Source organism: Platichthys flesus, chromosome 6 (genome assembly GCF_949316205.1).
Source record: "Platichthys flesus chromosome 6, fPlaFle2.1, whole genome shotgun sequence".
NCBI lineage: Eukaryota > Metazoa > Chordata > Actinopteri > Pleuronectiformes > Pleuronectidae > Platichthys > Platichthys flesus.
Window position 1 is genome coordinate 24,785,242 of NC_084950.1, and position 13,201 is coordinate 24,798,442.

At 40.4% G+C, this 13,201-nt stretch overlaps 1 protein-coding gene across 2 annotated transcripts in view; it reads left to right on the forward strand.

The window, feature by feature from the left end:
- Positions 1–13,201, forward strand: part of cep290 (centrosomal protein 290) — a 50,468-nt gene that overhangs the window by 20,487 nt on the left and 16,780 nt on the right. For both annotated transcript variants that reach the window (XM_062389425.1, XM_062389426.1), the window contains exons 19-33: positions 2,095–2,256; positions 3,551–3,700; positions 3,803–3,918; positions 4,064–4,166; positions 4,717–4,947; positions 5,672–5,845; positions 5,937–6,048; positions 6,579–6,784; positions 7,151–7,302; positions 8,369–8,480; positions 8,860–9,315; positions 10,121–10,285; positions 10,511–10,618; positions 10,798–10,932; positions 11,015–11,284. In XM_062389425.1, the coding sequence (XP_062245409.1) occupies positions 2,095–2,256; positions 3,551–3,700; positions 3,803–3,918; positions 4,064–4,166; positions 4,717–4,947; positions 5,672–5,845; positions 5,937–6,048; positions 6,579–6,784; positions 7,151–7,302; positions 8,369–8,480; positions 8,860–9,315; positions 10,121–10,285; positions 10,511–10,618; positions 10,798–10,932; positions 11,015–11,284 (2,652 nt within the window). The remainder of the gene's footprint in view (positions 1–2,094; positions 2,257–3,550; positions 3,701–3,802; positions 3,919–4,063; positions 4,167–4,716; positions 4,948–5,671; positions 5,846–5,936; positions 6,049–6,578; positions 6,785–7,150; positions 7,303–8,368; positions 8,481–8,859; positions 9,316–10,120; positions 10,286–10,510; positions 10,619–10,797; positions 10,933–11,014; positions 11,285–13,201) is intronic.

A 13,201-nucleotide genomic window follows, 5' to 3' on the forward strand; every position in this document is an offset into this window, starting at 1 on the left:
ACCGCTAAATCTGAGGCCATGACTCTTAGCAGGAAACCGATGGATTGCTTACTCCGGGTAGGAAATGAGTCCTTAGCCCAAGTGAAGGAGTTCAAGTACCTCGGGGTCTTGTTCGCGAGTGAGGGTACTATGGAGCGTGAGATTGGCCGGAGAATCGGAGCAGCGGGGGCGGTATTGCCTTCGCTTTACCGCACCGTTGTAACGAAAAGAGAGCTGAGCCGCAAGGCAAAGCTCTCGATCTACCGGTCGATCTTCATTCCTATCCTCACCTATGGTCATGAGGGCTGGGTGATGACCGAAAGGATGAGATCGCGGGTACAAGCGGCCGAGATGAGTTTTCTCAGAAGGGTGGCTGGCGTGTCCCTTAGGGATAGGTTGAGAAGCTCAGTAATCCGTGAGGAACTCGGATTAGAGCCGCTGCTCCTTTACTTAGAAAGGAGTCAGCTGCGGTGGTTCGGGCATCTGGTAAGGATGCCCACTGGGCGCCTCCCTTGGGAGGTTTTCCAGGCACGTCCAGTGGGGAGGAGACCTCGGGGAAGGCCCAGGACTAGGTGGAGAGATTATATCTCAACACTGGCCTGGGAACGCCTCGGGATCCCCCCGTCAGAGCTGGTCAATGTGGCCCGGGAAAGGGAAGTCTGGGGCCCCCTGCTTGAGCTGCTCCCCCCGCGACCCGACCCCGGATAAGCGGATGACGATGAGATGAGATGATGAACAATGTATATATCCAATTATTTAATTCAGTTGTTCAGCATCAGTAAATGTGTTTTCAGTACGTGTTTATATTTTCAACCATGACGCTAAACTTCCACAGGTTCTCTCCATCCAGCTTAAAGTTTCGGCAGTTCAGACCTTTCTTAAGCAAAAACGATCTTGCAAGTTTTAACAAATTTCTCATGAATAACTCTGGTATTTTATTTGCATTTGTGTTGCATTTTGTCTTGCATTACTTTTGACATTTTTACATAATGGCATATCATTTAAATGCATCTTTGTGCGATACATTTTTTACCTGAAGGATGTTATTGTAATGAGCTTTAAAAAAGAGATACACAATCCTCACCCCCCTTAAAAAATTCAGAACGTGCCAGTTGTATGACATATATCTAGCCTCTTTCTCCAATAAGCCATTAGTCTGTCTTATTAAAGCAGAATGGAAATATTATTATGGATTTCCAAATCCACAGTTTCATTCAGCTCTTGGATGTTGAGCCACAGTTCGGGGCTAATGAAAATGTTCCCACATTGCCGACTTGAATGTGTCAAGAATTCTGCAATCTCAAGGTTATCAGTATCACCCAACTTGAGCTAGTTAAACTAGTTGACTTCTATCTTAGGCATGATTGAACTAGTACAGTCACATTACACATGTAAAGGCAACATTAGAAAACAATAAAATCTGTGTTATGTGTATCCATCTATTGTCCTCCACTTATGTGGTCCTAGTATGGTATCCCAGACGTCCCTCTCCCAAGCCCTTCTTTCCAGGCACAGAGAAGGCATCCGGACTTGATGCCTGAACCACTTCAAATTTCCCCTTTCAAGGTGAAAGAGCAGCGGTTCTACTCAGAGCTACTCTGGATGTATAACCTCCTCACCCTATTTCTAAGGCTGAGCCCAGACACCTGACAGACTAAACTCATTACCGCCACTTCTTGATCTTGTTCTTTCAGTCGTTCGCAGTGGCAGTGGGTTTGAGTATCACGCTTAAGTACAGTGCTTTTACAGTTAGATCTGCTGCCTTGAAAACAATGGGCATACTCCCCTCCCAGGTATTTCAGTTTCTTGGTGAGGCAGAGGGCTGGTCACATAGCAACTAAACAACAAATTTCATCAGATCTGTGTATTACAAGAGGAAGTAGCGAGAAATACCCACAATCACAAATAGTGATATTAATGTGATATTTGCTGTCGGTGGTGCGATTTTGAGCAAAATCTGTTTATTTTATGTACAAGTCTAAACAGTAAGCGAATATGATAGTGGAGGAGCTGTGATGCGGACCCTTGTCCTTTCTATTTCACAAACAGGGATATTTTATCATCAAATATTTACATTTGTTTCAATTGAGATTCAACTGTCATCTTCTTCCACAGGCAATAGATGTCAACATGAGTGGGCAGTCTGAGTCAACCCTGCACCTCAAGCCCCAACTTCATCAGCTCTTAGGAAGAAACGAAGAACTGAGACAGGAACTGAAATTGGCCCGGGAGGAGGCCACAAGCAGCTTTGGTCAGCTCGCCAGAGCAAAAGAAAAGGTACATCCAGACCAGGGCCACACACAGACATTTTAGGGGAGGGGGGCAGGTGCTCAATCAGGGAAAAAAGGGCACCCTGATCATAATTATTTATTTAAATAGAGTCAGCACATCTTTTAACTACACATTTATTAATTCAAGTACCCATATAGACGGAATTTGTTTAATATTCAACAGAGAACTACAAAATTATTAGTTCACACAAAAAATATGCTTTCTCTATTTCTACATGTTTATTAAGTTTCTTTATAGTAGCCCATGTAAAATATGCACAGGGTGCTGGCTATATATTGCCCCTCTGATGCTTTTCATTTCTTAACAGCATAAACTAAATTAAGGATTTTTCCAACCCTATTGTTAGCTGACACCAAACATAGCCTTGCTTCTGCTCTGCAGGGTGCTTGATTCACATGCGTGAATTGTGGCGGCTCAAGTTTCTCTTGCCATACACATAAATATCATTTGACAGGTTTTTCAAAGTCAAGCCGCCATTGAAGGCTGGTTATTTAAAGCCAACTCCAAATGCTTTCAACTGTGTGTCGCAACTCTCTTTTTGAAATCCAAAGCATGAATATTTCACATGAGAGTAGTTAACCACGCACAATTTTCTAATTTACATAATGAAGATTGATAGACACGGTGTACAGTCTCTGAGAGCAATTAGCATAGCTGGAATATTTCTTTAGAGAGCCAGTGTTCTCTGTGTTTTACATTTTTTGCTCCTGTTTCCTATAATAGAAGAAATGGGGTAAACAATCTTTTCATCTTGCATTCAGTTTCAATGAAACACAAATTAGTATTTTTTTATCCTGAACATGAATCAGCTAAATGTTAGTTGGATCTCTCCTCTTAGAATCTGAAAGCCTTGCCATGTATCAAAGGCTGTCCTTTAGGCAGCTATCAAGCTCATCTTGAAGTTCTAATTCTGTTATACTACTTTGCGTTTTTTGTGTCTTTTTTCTTGCTCCTCGCTTGCTCTTGAATACTGTTGTACATTTTATTCTCATTTCTCTGTTTATAAGTGTGCTTGGCTTTGGTGATTTATGTCTCACAAAAATGTATTTGAATGGCACTTGCATTTTTATAAAAACCACCTGATGCCTACAGTACTGTTTGTCTTTGTTTGAAGGACAAACAGTATTGTAGGCATCAGGTGGTTGACAATGACTCTTGCTTAGCAGTTTGGAGTAATGCTGTATTATTGTTCAAACCTTTTATTATGTAACTGCCGTTATATACAGATTACATAAACAGAAATGGGTATTGAGGTTAAAAAAGTATCTGTGCTTCTCAGGTTAGACAACTTGAAGGTGAATTGGAGCTGCTTAGGAAGTCAAAATGCAGTGGACTAGCTCTCCGACCCCTGACCCTCCCTGAGAGCCTGGAGCCCAGTAGCACTGAGGTCATCAGTTCCTTAAATGAGTATGTTGTTCGACTTCTTCAGGTCAGTGTTGCCATCTTCTGAAGACTTGCACGAAAATACCTAAAATATAAATCAACTACATCACTTGACTCTCAATTAAATAATAATATTTCAATGAATCAGGAGCTCAAAAACAGGGAGGACAAAAGCAAGACACTTGAAACAACATTGGAAGAATACAAAGAGAAGTTTGCTGTTATCAGCCACCAACAAGGACTCCTCTATAAAGAATACCTGAGGTGGGTAACAATAAAGTTTCTCACAAGTTAATATGAGGTTTGTGACCTGAAGTGCAAAATTTAAGATAGTCTTTTATATGGGGGCAGGCGGCTGTGCTGCCAGTCCCTTTTATCAATGTTTTTATTGTGTGTTTTTATCGCTCAGTGAAAAGGCTGAGTGGCAGAAGGAGAAACAGACATTTGAAGATGTGAAGGACAAACTAGAGGAACAGAAGCAGGTGGACGCTGTTAAAATCCAAGAGTTCAACGTAAGTCAGACCAAAAAAATGTTAATGGAAATTAAAGGCTGCAAGGTGCACTGCATTTATGTGTCTCACATAAAGTGCTTTACAGTCTGAAATATTCACACAAAGACACACACACTCTCACACACACACACACACACACACACACATACACATCAAAACACTTAAAAACCTGCAATAAGGAACTGAATGTATTACAGATAAATCTCTCCCAATCTCTTATGTCCATGTTGTTTTGTGTCCGTCTGATGCTTTCTTCTTACTGGCTGAACATGAAAAAAGTATAGTGGGAACAAACCAGTGACCTGTCTTCCAGTTAAAAATATGACGAGACCCCTGAGAATTTAGGATGGCACAGAATACCTTACGAGAAGAATGATTTGAGTTTTGACCTTTGGTGTCTACACATGGTTTTTTAAAGCCTTTGTAAAAGCAGTGAAAGATAACCTGCTGTGCTTCACTTTGCTTATTTTACCTCATGTTGACTCCCCCATTGAAATTTCACAGTGGATCAAACCGTTTCATTGGTGCATGTATCTATTTCAACCATCAGGAGCTGTTAGACATGCTTGAAAAGGATCCAGTGGAAGTCCGGAGACAATTGAGTGAAGCGTTGCGAAAGTTGACTGTGCTGAAGGTGAATGAAAAGAAACTGACACGGCGCTACACCACCCTACTGGAGCAGGAACAGCACTTGCGCAAGGAGAACAACAAGCTACAGGACGACAGCATCCGTATGCAAGCTTCGGTCACTCAGAGGATAGGCTACCTGCAGAGATACAAGGTACAGAGAATCAAGCAAAAACTATTTTATAACCAAACAAATTACCTAATACAGAAACCAACTCTCACATAATCTATCCAGAGTTGAAGAGCAATTTTCTCTTCTTTTTTTAAATGAAGCAGTTTTATTTAACGATAATGTGTTTAGTGAAAGTATGTGTTGTTTGGTCTTCAATAGCTTCCTCTAATAACAGATAACTACTTAAATAAAAAAAATGTGCAGGTTCAAAAGAAAAGGCTGCATTTAGCATAGTTGACTGAGCCTTATATTATTTTCATAATGGAAATTAAAATGTAAAGGACTTCTGCTATACAGAAATTATAATATGTATCAACCTGGGGCCATTTTAACTATTTTAGAGATTTTAGGTTTTAGAGATTTAGAAAATTTAGACTCTAATTTAGGGTGATCACAAGTCAAGTTAGGCCGAGAACATTTCATTTAGAGCCCGATCAATAATTACTTTACAGATAACATCAGCTGATACGAACCAGACATATTGGTTTTGGAATTTTATTTTTCTTAATACGAAAACTTTTACATTTTACGTATAATACATAATACATACCTGTTACAGTCCAAATGCTGCAGAAAATGTTGTGGTAAATATATATATTTTTGAAAAGGAATGTAAAAGTAACACTCCTTTTAAACATCACAAGCAAAGGTTGTGTTGGCATCGGTCATTATTACTAACATATACTGCTCTTTGTTTTGTGCACAGGAAATGGCTTCATATCAGATAGCAGCACTGCAAAAGGCCTTGGATGATAGTGTGCCCTCATCAAACCTGGAGAAGGCTAACAAACAGTACACAGAACTCACAGTCAAGTACAGAGACATGCTGCAGAGGGACAGCTGCCTCATACAGAGAACCAACAATCTCGAACATTTGGAGGTATTAAAACATGGCAGTCATTACATCTTTAATATACCTACATTTGTAGTTGAATAATAGTAAGGATATTTCTGTTTTGTTCCTGCCTCAGAGTGAAAATGAGTCTCTCCGGGAACAAATTTCTGCCATGAATAAAGAGCTGGAGATCACTAAGGAGAAAATAAATACGTTGGAGCAGGCATGGGAGAACATCAGTTCAACTGGTAAAAGGGGGATAGTGCTCATTATATCAAGTTCAGCCATTTTTATTTAATTGAATGTCTTTATATCGTGTTTTTTTAAATGTCGTTTAGTGAAAGTCAAACAGCGTTAGAGCGCTGACACACATGCGCTGTGTGTAATGTGTGAGCGAAGAGGTGAATATAACATTTTCTTGCTGTGTCTGCAGCATGGCTACCCGTGCAGTTTAACCTTGACACACTATGCTTGCTTTGCATACACATATCTTTCACCATTTCCTTCCTGTGGGATTCAGAGGGAAAATGCGTAGTCTTTTACAATATGAGGTTATGGCCATTATTCTTATCAACATATAGTATATTCAGTAAAATGACGTCATAAACAAATATGTCCTTCAGAACTCCTACAAATATAATCTGGTCAGCATCGGCTGCATCAGCAGCGTTTAATTTTGGACTAAGAATAGGTCTTAATTGCTTTGATGGAACAAAAGAATTGTTTAGCTCAACTCCCAGCCATGATATCTCTAATGATGTTTTCTACTTAATATCAGGAGGTGAAAATGGAATGGATAAGGCAAGCAAGGCATTGGCCAACAATGAAATGGCATCTACTGCCAGACGAATCACCACTCTTGAGATGAAGGAGCTGAACGAGAGGCAGAGAGCGGAGCATGCCAACAGAATGTTTGAACATGTGAGGAATTCCCTCAGACAAATGGAAGAGCGCAACTTAGAGCTGGAGGCCAAGTTTGCAGAGGTAAGGGTATTCAAGAAAGAAGACTGATGACTTTCTCTCACGCAAGTGAGTCAATGTGATTGTTTTTTCAATAAATAGAGCTTGATGATAAAGGCCACAAATTTCCCGCATACACCAGATACGCAGTCTTATGATAAAGATATTTGTTTTGGTTTCTACAAATGAAGAGTATGTTTATGCGATAGTGTGATGGGAACAAGTATTTAATTGTTTCATCATTTTGGTTCATACATAAATTCCAAAAACAACAACGCTATTCTGCAACAAGAGTGTCTGTGCCAAATTCGTAGTCATTAAGAGCAGTTTTTCCAAGAATTTGTAATTCCAAGAATTTTATCAAGCAGTAATAATATTCTTTTTCCTCAGTTGACCCGTATGAACGTAGACGCCCAGAGGATCGAGCGGGAGCTGAGAGATGAGCTGGCAGACAGCATCAGTAAAGCTGTGAGCGATGCTGATAGAGCAAGGATCACAGAGCTGGAGAAGGCTGAGGCTGAGCTCCACATCAAGGTTTCTAAGTAAGTTTAACAATCTGCAGGCCTGAGATAAATCATTAATGTTCTCATTAATGACCTTAATGTTGTGTTGATCAGAAAATAATTTTCTACAACCTGGTAGATAAGTGATCATCATGTTATCACTATGAAGTCAGAAAATGCCATTTAGTGGAGCAATGTATTGACTTTAGCAATCAATAAGATTAGAGACACTGTATAATATGGTATATTTACATCATGATGACATCATCATGAAATGGAATCACTACATCTGCCAAGGAGGTTATGGGTAGAATCCAATATTTGACTTTCTTTAACATTGCGAGATGGAAAGTTCTCTGAGAAATTCTCTGAGAATTATGAGGGAATCTTGGTGGAATCCAAAGATGAGCATATTGTGTTTGTATGTGTTGGTAGATATTTTGTGGCACCAATTAAATCAATGGATATGAAACACTGTAGGGTTCATTATGTATCCAGAGGACGTCAGCTGAGTAGATGGTTCTTCAGTGTGGTGCAGGACACATTGTGCCTCTATCTTATATGATTACAACAAGCCTGCTTGATATACAATATTTCTCCTCAGATATGCGACCACTACTGACAATTATCCATCAATTCATTGATCTTCAGTTATGCTACAAAGTGTTTATTCTAATCTATGCTGCTAATAGCCTTATCTTTCTGATGTTCTCCTTTAAACATGGCATGTATTGCACTTCTCTCCGTCCTGGAAGAGGGATCCCTCACACGTGGCTCTCTGAGATTTCTACATTCTATTACCCTGTTAAAAGGATTTTTTAGTTGTTTGTCCTAACTCTTGTTGAGGGTCAAGATGGGCAGAGGATGTCACACCTTGTTTAAGCCCTATGTGACAAATTGTGATTATGGGTTTTAAAAATAAATGTGGTTTGATTTATATGTCACCTACTTCTTATTTAATTTAATTTTATGGTTGGAAGCTGTGACACTTGCCTTTGCACTCTTGTAAGTGTTGTGTACCAGTTAATATGCCAGGAAAGACATTAGGTCTAATTTTACATTTCGTTAAGTATGTAATGTGTTTTTTTCCTCTTTTTTTGCACAGGCTTCAAGAGGTGTCTGATGTGGCTGTGATGCAGGCGTCTGCTCTACAAGCGAGACAACAGTCCAATCAGATGGAGGTAGAAGTTCTGAGGAGACAAATAATGGACTTCCAGGTAATTGTTTAAAATATATATATATTCAAACAAAGTGTTTACTCTTGCCGGTCTAGTCAGCAGTATTACGATTCTGTAAAATCTCTAATCTACTTTAAATTAATTTGACTTTAGTTTAGTTTCCCATTAAAGTTGACATGTTTTTACATCCTGTTTATTCTCACACGGTGAATCAGCTGTCACAACTTTAGGTACTTAAGAATGTGTGAGAATTCATATCATTATATTATAGTATAATCATTATTGGAGAGCTGAATTTGTATACTTAAGTAATCCAAACACACACAAACCTGTTTGTGTAGCAAACTGTAAATACTGTTCATTAGTATTTGTGAGTTGTGTGAAAACCCTCGTCTTCAGTGTTGTCTCTGTCCCTCAGTCACATTCAGATGAGAAAGCCCTCATTGCGAAGCTCCACCAGCACATTGTGGCTCTGCAGCTGAGTGAGTCAGCCGCCTTTGCCAAACTGGAGGCTTCCACCTCTCACATTCACAAGTTGGAGGCCTACAAGCTGCGTGCTGAACAGCGGCTGGATGCCAGCGAGCACACTCTGTTCCTTGCCCGCCAGGAGGGCAGAAATCGCTCCAAGCACCTGCGGCAAACCATCCAATCACTACGGAGGCAGTTTGCGGGAGCGCTGCCGCTCCCCCAGCAGGAAAAGTTCTCTGTGACCATGATGAACCTCCAAGAGGACAGAGCGAAAGCCCAGGAGGAAAAGAGGAAGGCAGAGAAGGAGAGGAGAAGAGCAGAGGGCAGGGTTGAGGAGCTGGAACTGAGGAGTCGAGGGCTGGAGGAGCTCATCTCAACACTGAAGGATGTGAAAGGAGCCCAGAAGGTCAGTTCAGAAAATGTTGTATTCGTAAACACAAAGCGTTCGTCCTCTAACCAGAAGGTCTGCGGTTTGATCTATGTCTTCCTAATCTGCATGCCGAAGGGTCCTTGGGCAAGATACTGAACCCCAAATTGACCCTCATAGAAAAAACAGTGCTGCCTATAGATTCAATGTACTGTATAAATGTGTGTGTGAATGGGAGAATGCAGAAAAAAAATTACTGTAAAGAGTTTTGAGTGGTGATGAAGACTAGAAAAGTGCTATATAAATAGAGACCATTTACAAATATTAAAACTAAAAAATGATGTTATAGCATAATAATACAAGTACTTGAAATTGGAAGAATAACATTTGGGACTTCTTACCCACAACTATGGCGACGCCTGCGAGCTAGTTCTGGCAGGCAACTCGAGCTGCGCTGCGCCAATCACGTGACATACATCACGTGACATACATCATGTGACATACCTCAATCTCCACAACCATCTATAATACACACCCACCTTATCAGGTGGTCTATTTAACCAGAGAGACATTTCCCATCAACCCCTCTTGCTCGCACTGCTGCTGCAGTATTGCTACCTGTTGCTTCAGTCCCTCCACCACCCCAGCATCCACCTGTAGGCCCAGCATCCACCTATAGGCTCCAACGGGGGGTTACAAGTATTTGCTCATCACCCCCATCATTCCTGTGTAATCATATGGGGGAGTGATTAAGTTGGAGCCTAGACGCCAAACACTAAATCTGTTGTTATAAATATATTACATGATCAAACGTGAGTTGTCTGACAGAACTTCATTCAAACAGATAACTGAATGGCACAAGAAGATGGAAGAGGCTCGTCTGCAGGAGCTGCGCAAAGGTAGAGAACTGATGGTCCAGAAGGAGGAGATCAGGTATCTGAAGAACCTTGTGGAGCAGCAGGAGCGAAACATCCGGACTCTGGAAGAGGATAATGTGCAGCAAAACACTGTGAGAGGAAAAACAAACGTGACGATTTTTACACACGCTTACACATTTTATAATCAGTTATAATCAAGGTTTTTTAGTTGGATGAATGTGGCATGACTCAAATACAATAATTGGGTAAAAGTGTCGCGATTGAAACCACACTTGTTAAGGAGCTTTTCAGTACTATGTGTATCAGCAGTAATGTAACATACAAGGCTAAAGTAGAAAACTCTTTTTCATCTCAAGCTTCAAGAAGAACACCAGCTCATGTGGGATCAGCGAGAGGTGGAGCTGCAGCGCCAAGTGGATCAGTATGAGAAACACCAAGATGAGATTGTGAGCAGTGTGAAAAAGGTAAGCTCCTGTTTAAAGTGGTTGACAAAGAAATCAATAAAAGATAATGGCAATGCGATAAATTAGTTTTCCAGCTCTCTCTCAGTTTTCAAGTTCAGTCATAAAACTTGGATTTAGTGTAGTGATAAATGTATTATATTTACAAATAATGTAATGACATTTGTTTGGGTTGTTTGCAGTTTGATGAAGGAAGCGGCTCCCTACCAGACCCCAGTCTACCTCTTGCTCATCAGTTAGACTTTGCTCTGGGTAAAATCAGAGAGCATGTCCGCACCATCTTGGACACACAGGCCACCTGCAAAAGTTTGGATGAGGTATAGTACTCCATCCCTCCTCATAAGAATTCCTTCCATGTCGAGCCCATCATATATTGTTTGAATAATCCTTCACATGCAGAAGTTGAAAGAGAAAGCAGAGGCTCTGTGGAAGGCAGAACAGAACATTGTGTCCAGGGATAAAGTCATCAATGAGTTGCGTCTTCGGCTCCCAGCTGCTGCCAACAGAGAACGCCTCCTGGCTGACCTCGCCAAGCACGAGGAGGGCCAGTCGGATTGTCAGCCTGCCCTCAAGCTGGCTCAGCAGGCCATCAAAGACCTCCAGGGTCGACTTGAAAAGAAGGAGGACGTATTAAAGAAATACCAGAACCAGTTGGCTCAAGCCAGAGAGGTACAGTGATGCAAGTAGAAGTGCTGGGCGTGCAGTGATTCCTAATGCAACAAATCCCCTTTATTAATCCTTAAGTGACTCCTGTGTAGTGTTTAGAAGTGGCCACAGTGTGTTGCAGTGGTTAGTACTGTCACTTCACAGCATGAAGATACTCCGGCTTCCTCTTACAGTCCAAAGACATACAGCTTAGGTTAATTGGGGATCCTTATTTCTCGTAGGTGAGAATGTGAGAGTGAATTTATGTCAGCCCTGCCATACACAGGCCCACCTCTTTAAGCCTTGTAAAATTATTTAAATGAAACCATGTGAAATGTTTAGGGGGAGAAATTCCCAGAACTCAGTGACCTCAAAGATGTCTACACCAGTTTTTTTTATAAGGGGAACAACAAGCTTAATCTTTATAGTCATAGAATTTGGTCAAAAGTACTTTAGTAGTAGATAGGTATTAGAAGAGGAGTAGATGTTAAACTTAACAAAATGTATATTCTCAACTAGAAAATACAAGTTAAGTTAAATGAAAGAAAATATTATTAGATAAAAACTAAGGTAAAGATTTAACAATAATCCAAATGAAAAGCCAGATGAAAAAAAATATTTCTAACCATTACCAGCGGTAACATTCTCCGCAGAGCAAGGGCTAAAAAACATAAGGCCGCCTCAGCGGTACTTTTATGGGACACATAAGGAACATTTAAAAGACAACTCAGGAGGATCTGAGTCATTTGGCAAGGACATAAAATGAAATAAAATCTCTGATGTATGGAGGAGCAAGGCCATTCAAAGTTTTATTGACTAGTAAAAGAACTTAAAAATGTTCTCTAAATAGTACAGGTAGCCGCTGCAGTGTCTTAATCTGCAGGGTAATGTGATCCGTTCTCTCTGTTATAGTTAAGACTCCAGCTGCTGCACTTTGAATTACAGACAGTTTTCTTATAGACTTCTCAGGTACTCCAGTTACAATCTCCTAGATGACGAATAAAGGATGAATGAGCAGTTTTCTATAGCGATGGATATTTATTTGTGGAGGAGCAACTTTATTTAATGTGGATCTTAACTTTCCCAATTATATCATCAACTATGTACTTGATTAAGCCAGTGGTTTCTGGAGGAAAGGTTTTCATCCAATTTGGAAACAGCTTCATTGTTTATGTTCTGCTTCACGACAGAAGTCTTTGGACAGTACTTTTTGCCCTTAAAAAAAAGACGAAGAGATGATCAGAAACAGAGCTCTAGTACACGTAATAACCAAGTGCAGTTTCCACAAACATGTGGTGGTGATCCCAGGAAATCCACAGTTCTTTGGTCAATAGTAATTAAACCCCCCATTAACTGTTACTGCCATTGACATTAAAAGCAAATGAAACTAGAGGAGAAAATAGTGTCTACATCACACACTTTTATTTTGTTCGCTGGAATTAAAAAAGCTAAATTTAAGAGAAGAGAAATTAAAGAAGACTCACAATGGGACCGAAGTAGTCAAAGTAAACCAGGCTTCAGTTGATATGAATTAATTTACATAAAACATTAAGCTTATGGTCAGGAGTGCAAGCGTAAAATGGCTCTGGTTTGGGGCTCACTAACACCAACATTGTATTCCTTATTCACAAGGTTGCATTCGTTTCTGTCATAATGTGGAAAGGATGCCTGTGCTCTGTAATTATTGTCTGAATGAGATGATGAGAGTGTTAGACAGATGAGGCCGGTAGGGGGAGCCAGCAGCAGGTATAAGTGGGGTAGTACCCATTTTAATGACCATTTGACTGAGTAGGTGTTGTGTGGAAACTGTCAGTCTGTCACTTAAATAAATAGAGAAGAAAAACTTTAAATTGACTATGCCACGGTAGAGTCGTGTTTACCCACAGCAAGACGTTTCCTGGTTTGATTCCCCGTTTGATTCCCAGTTCGGGAGGGGTCTTT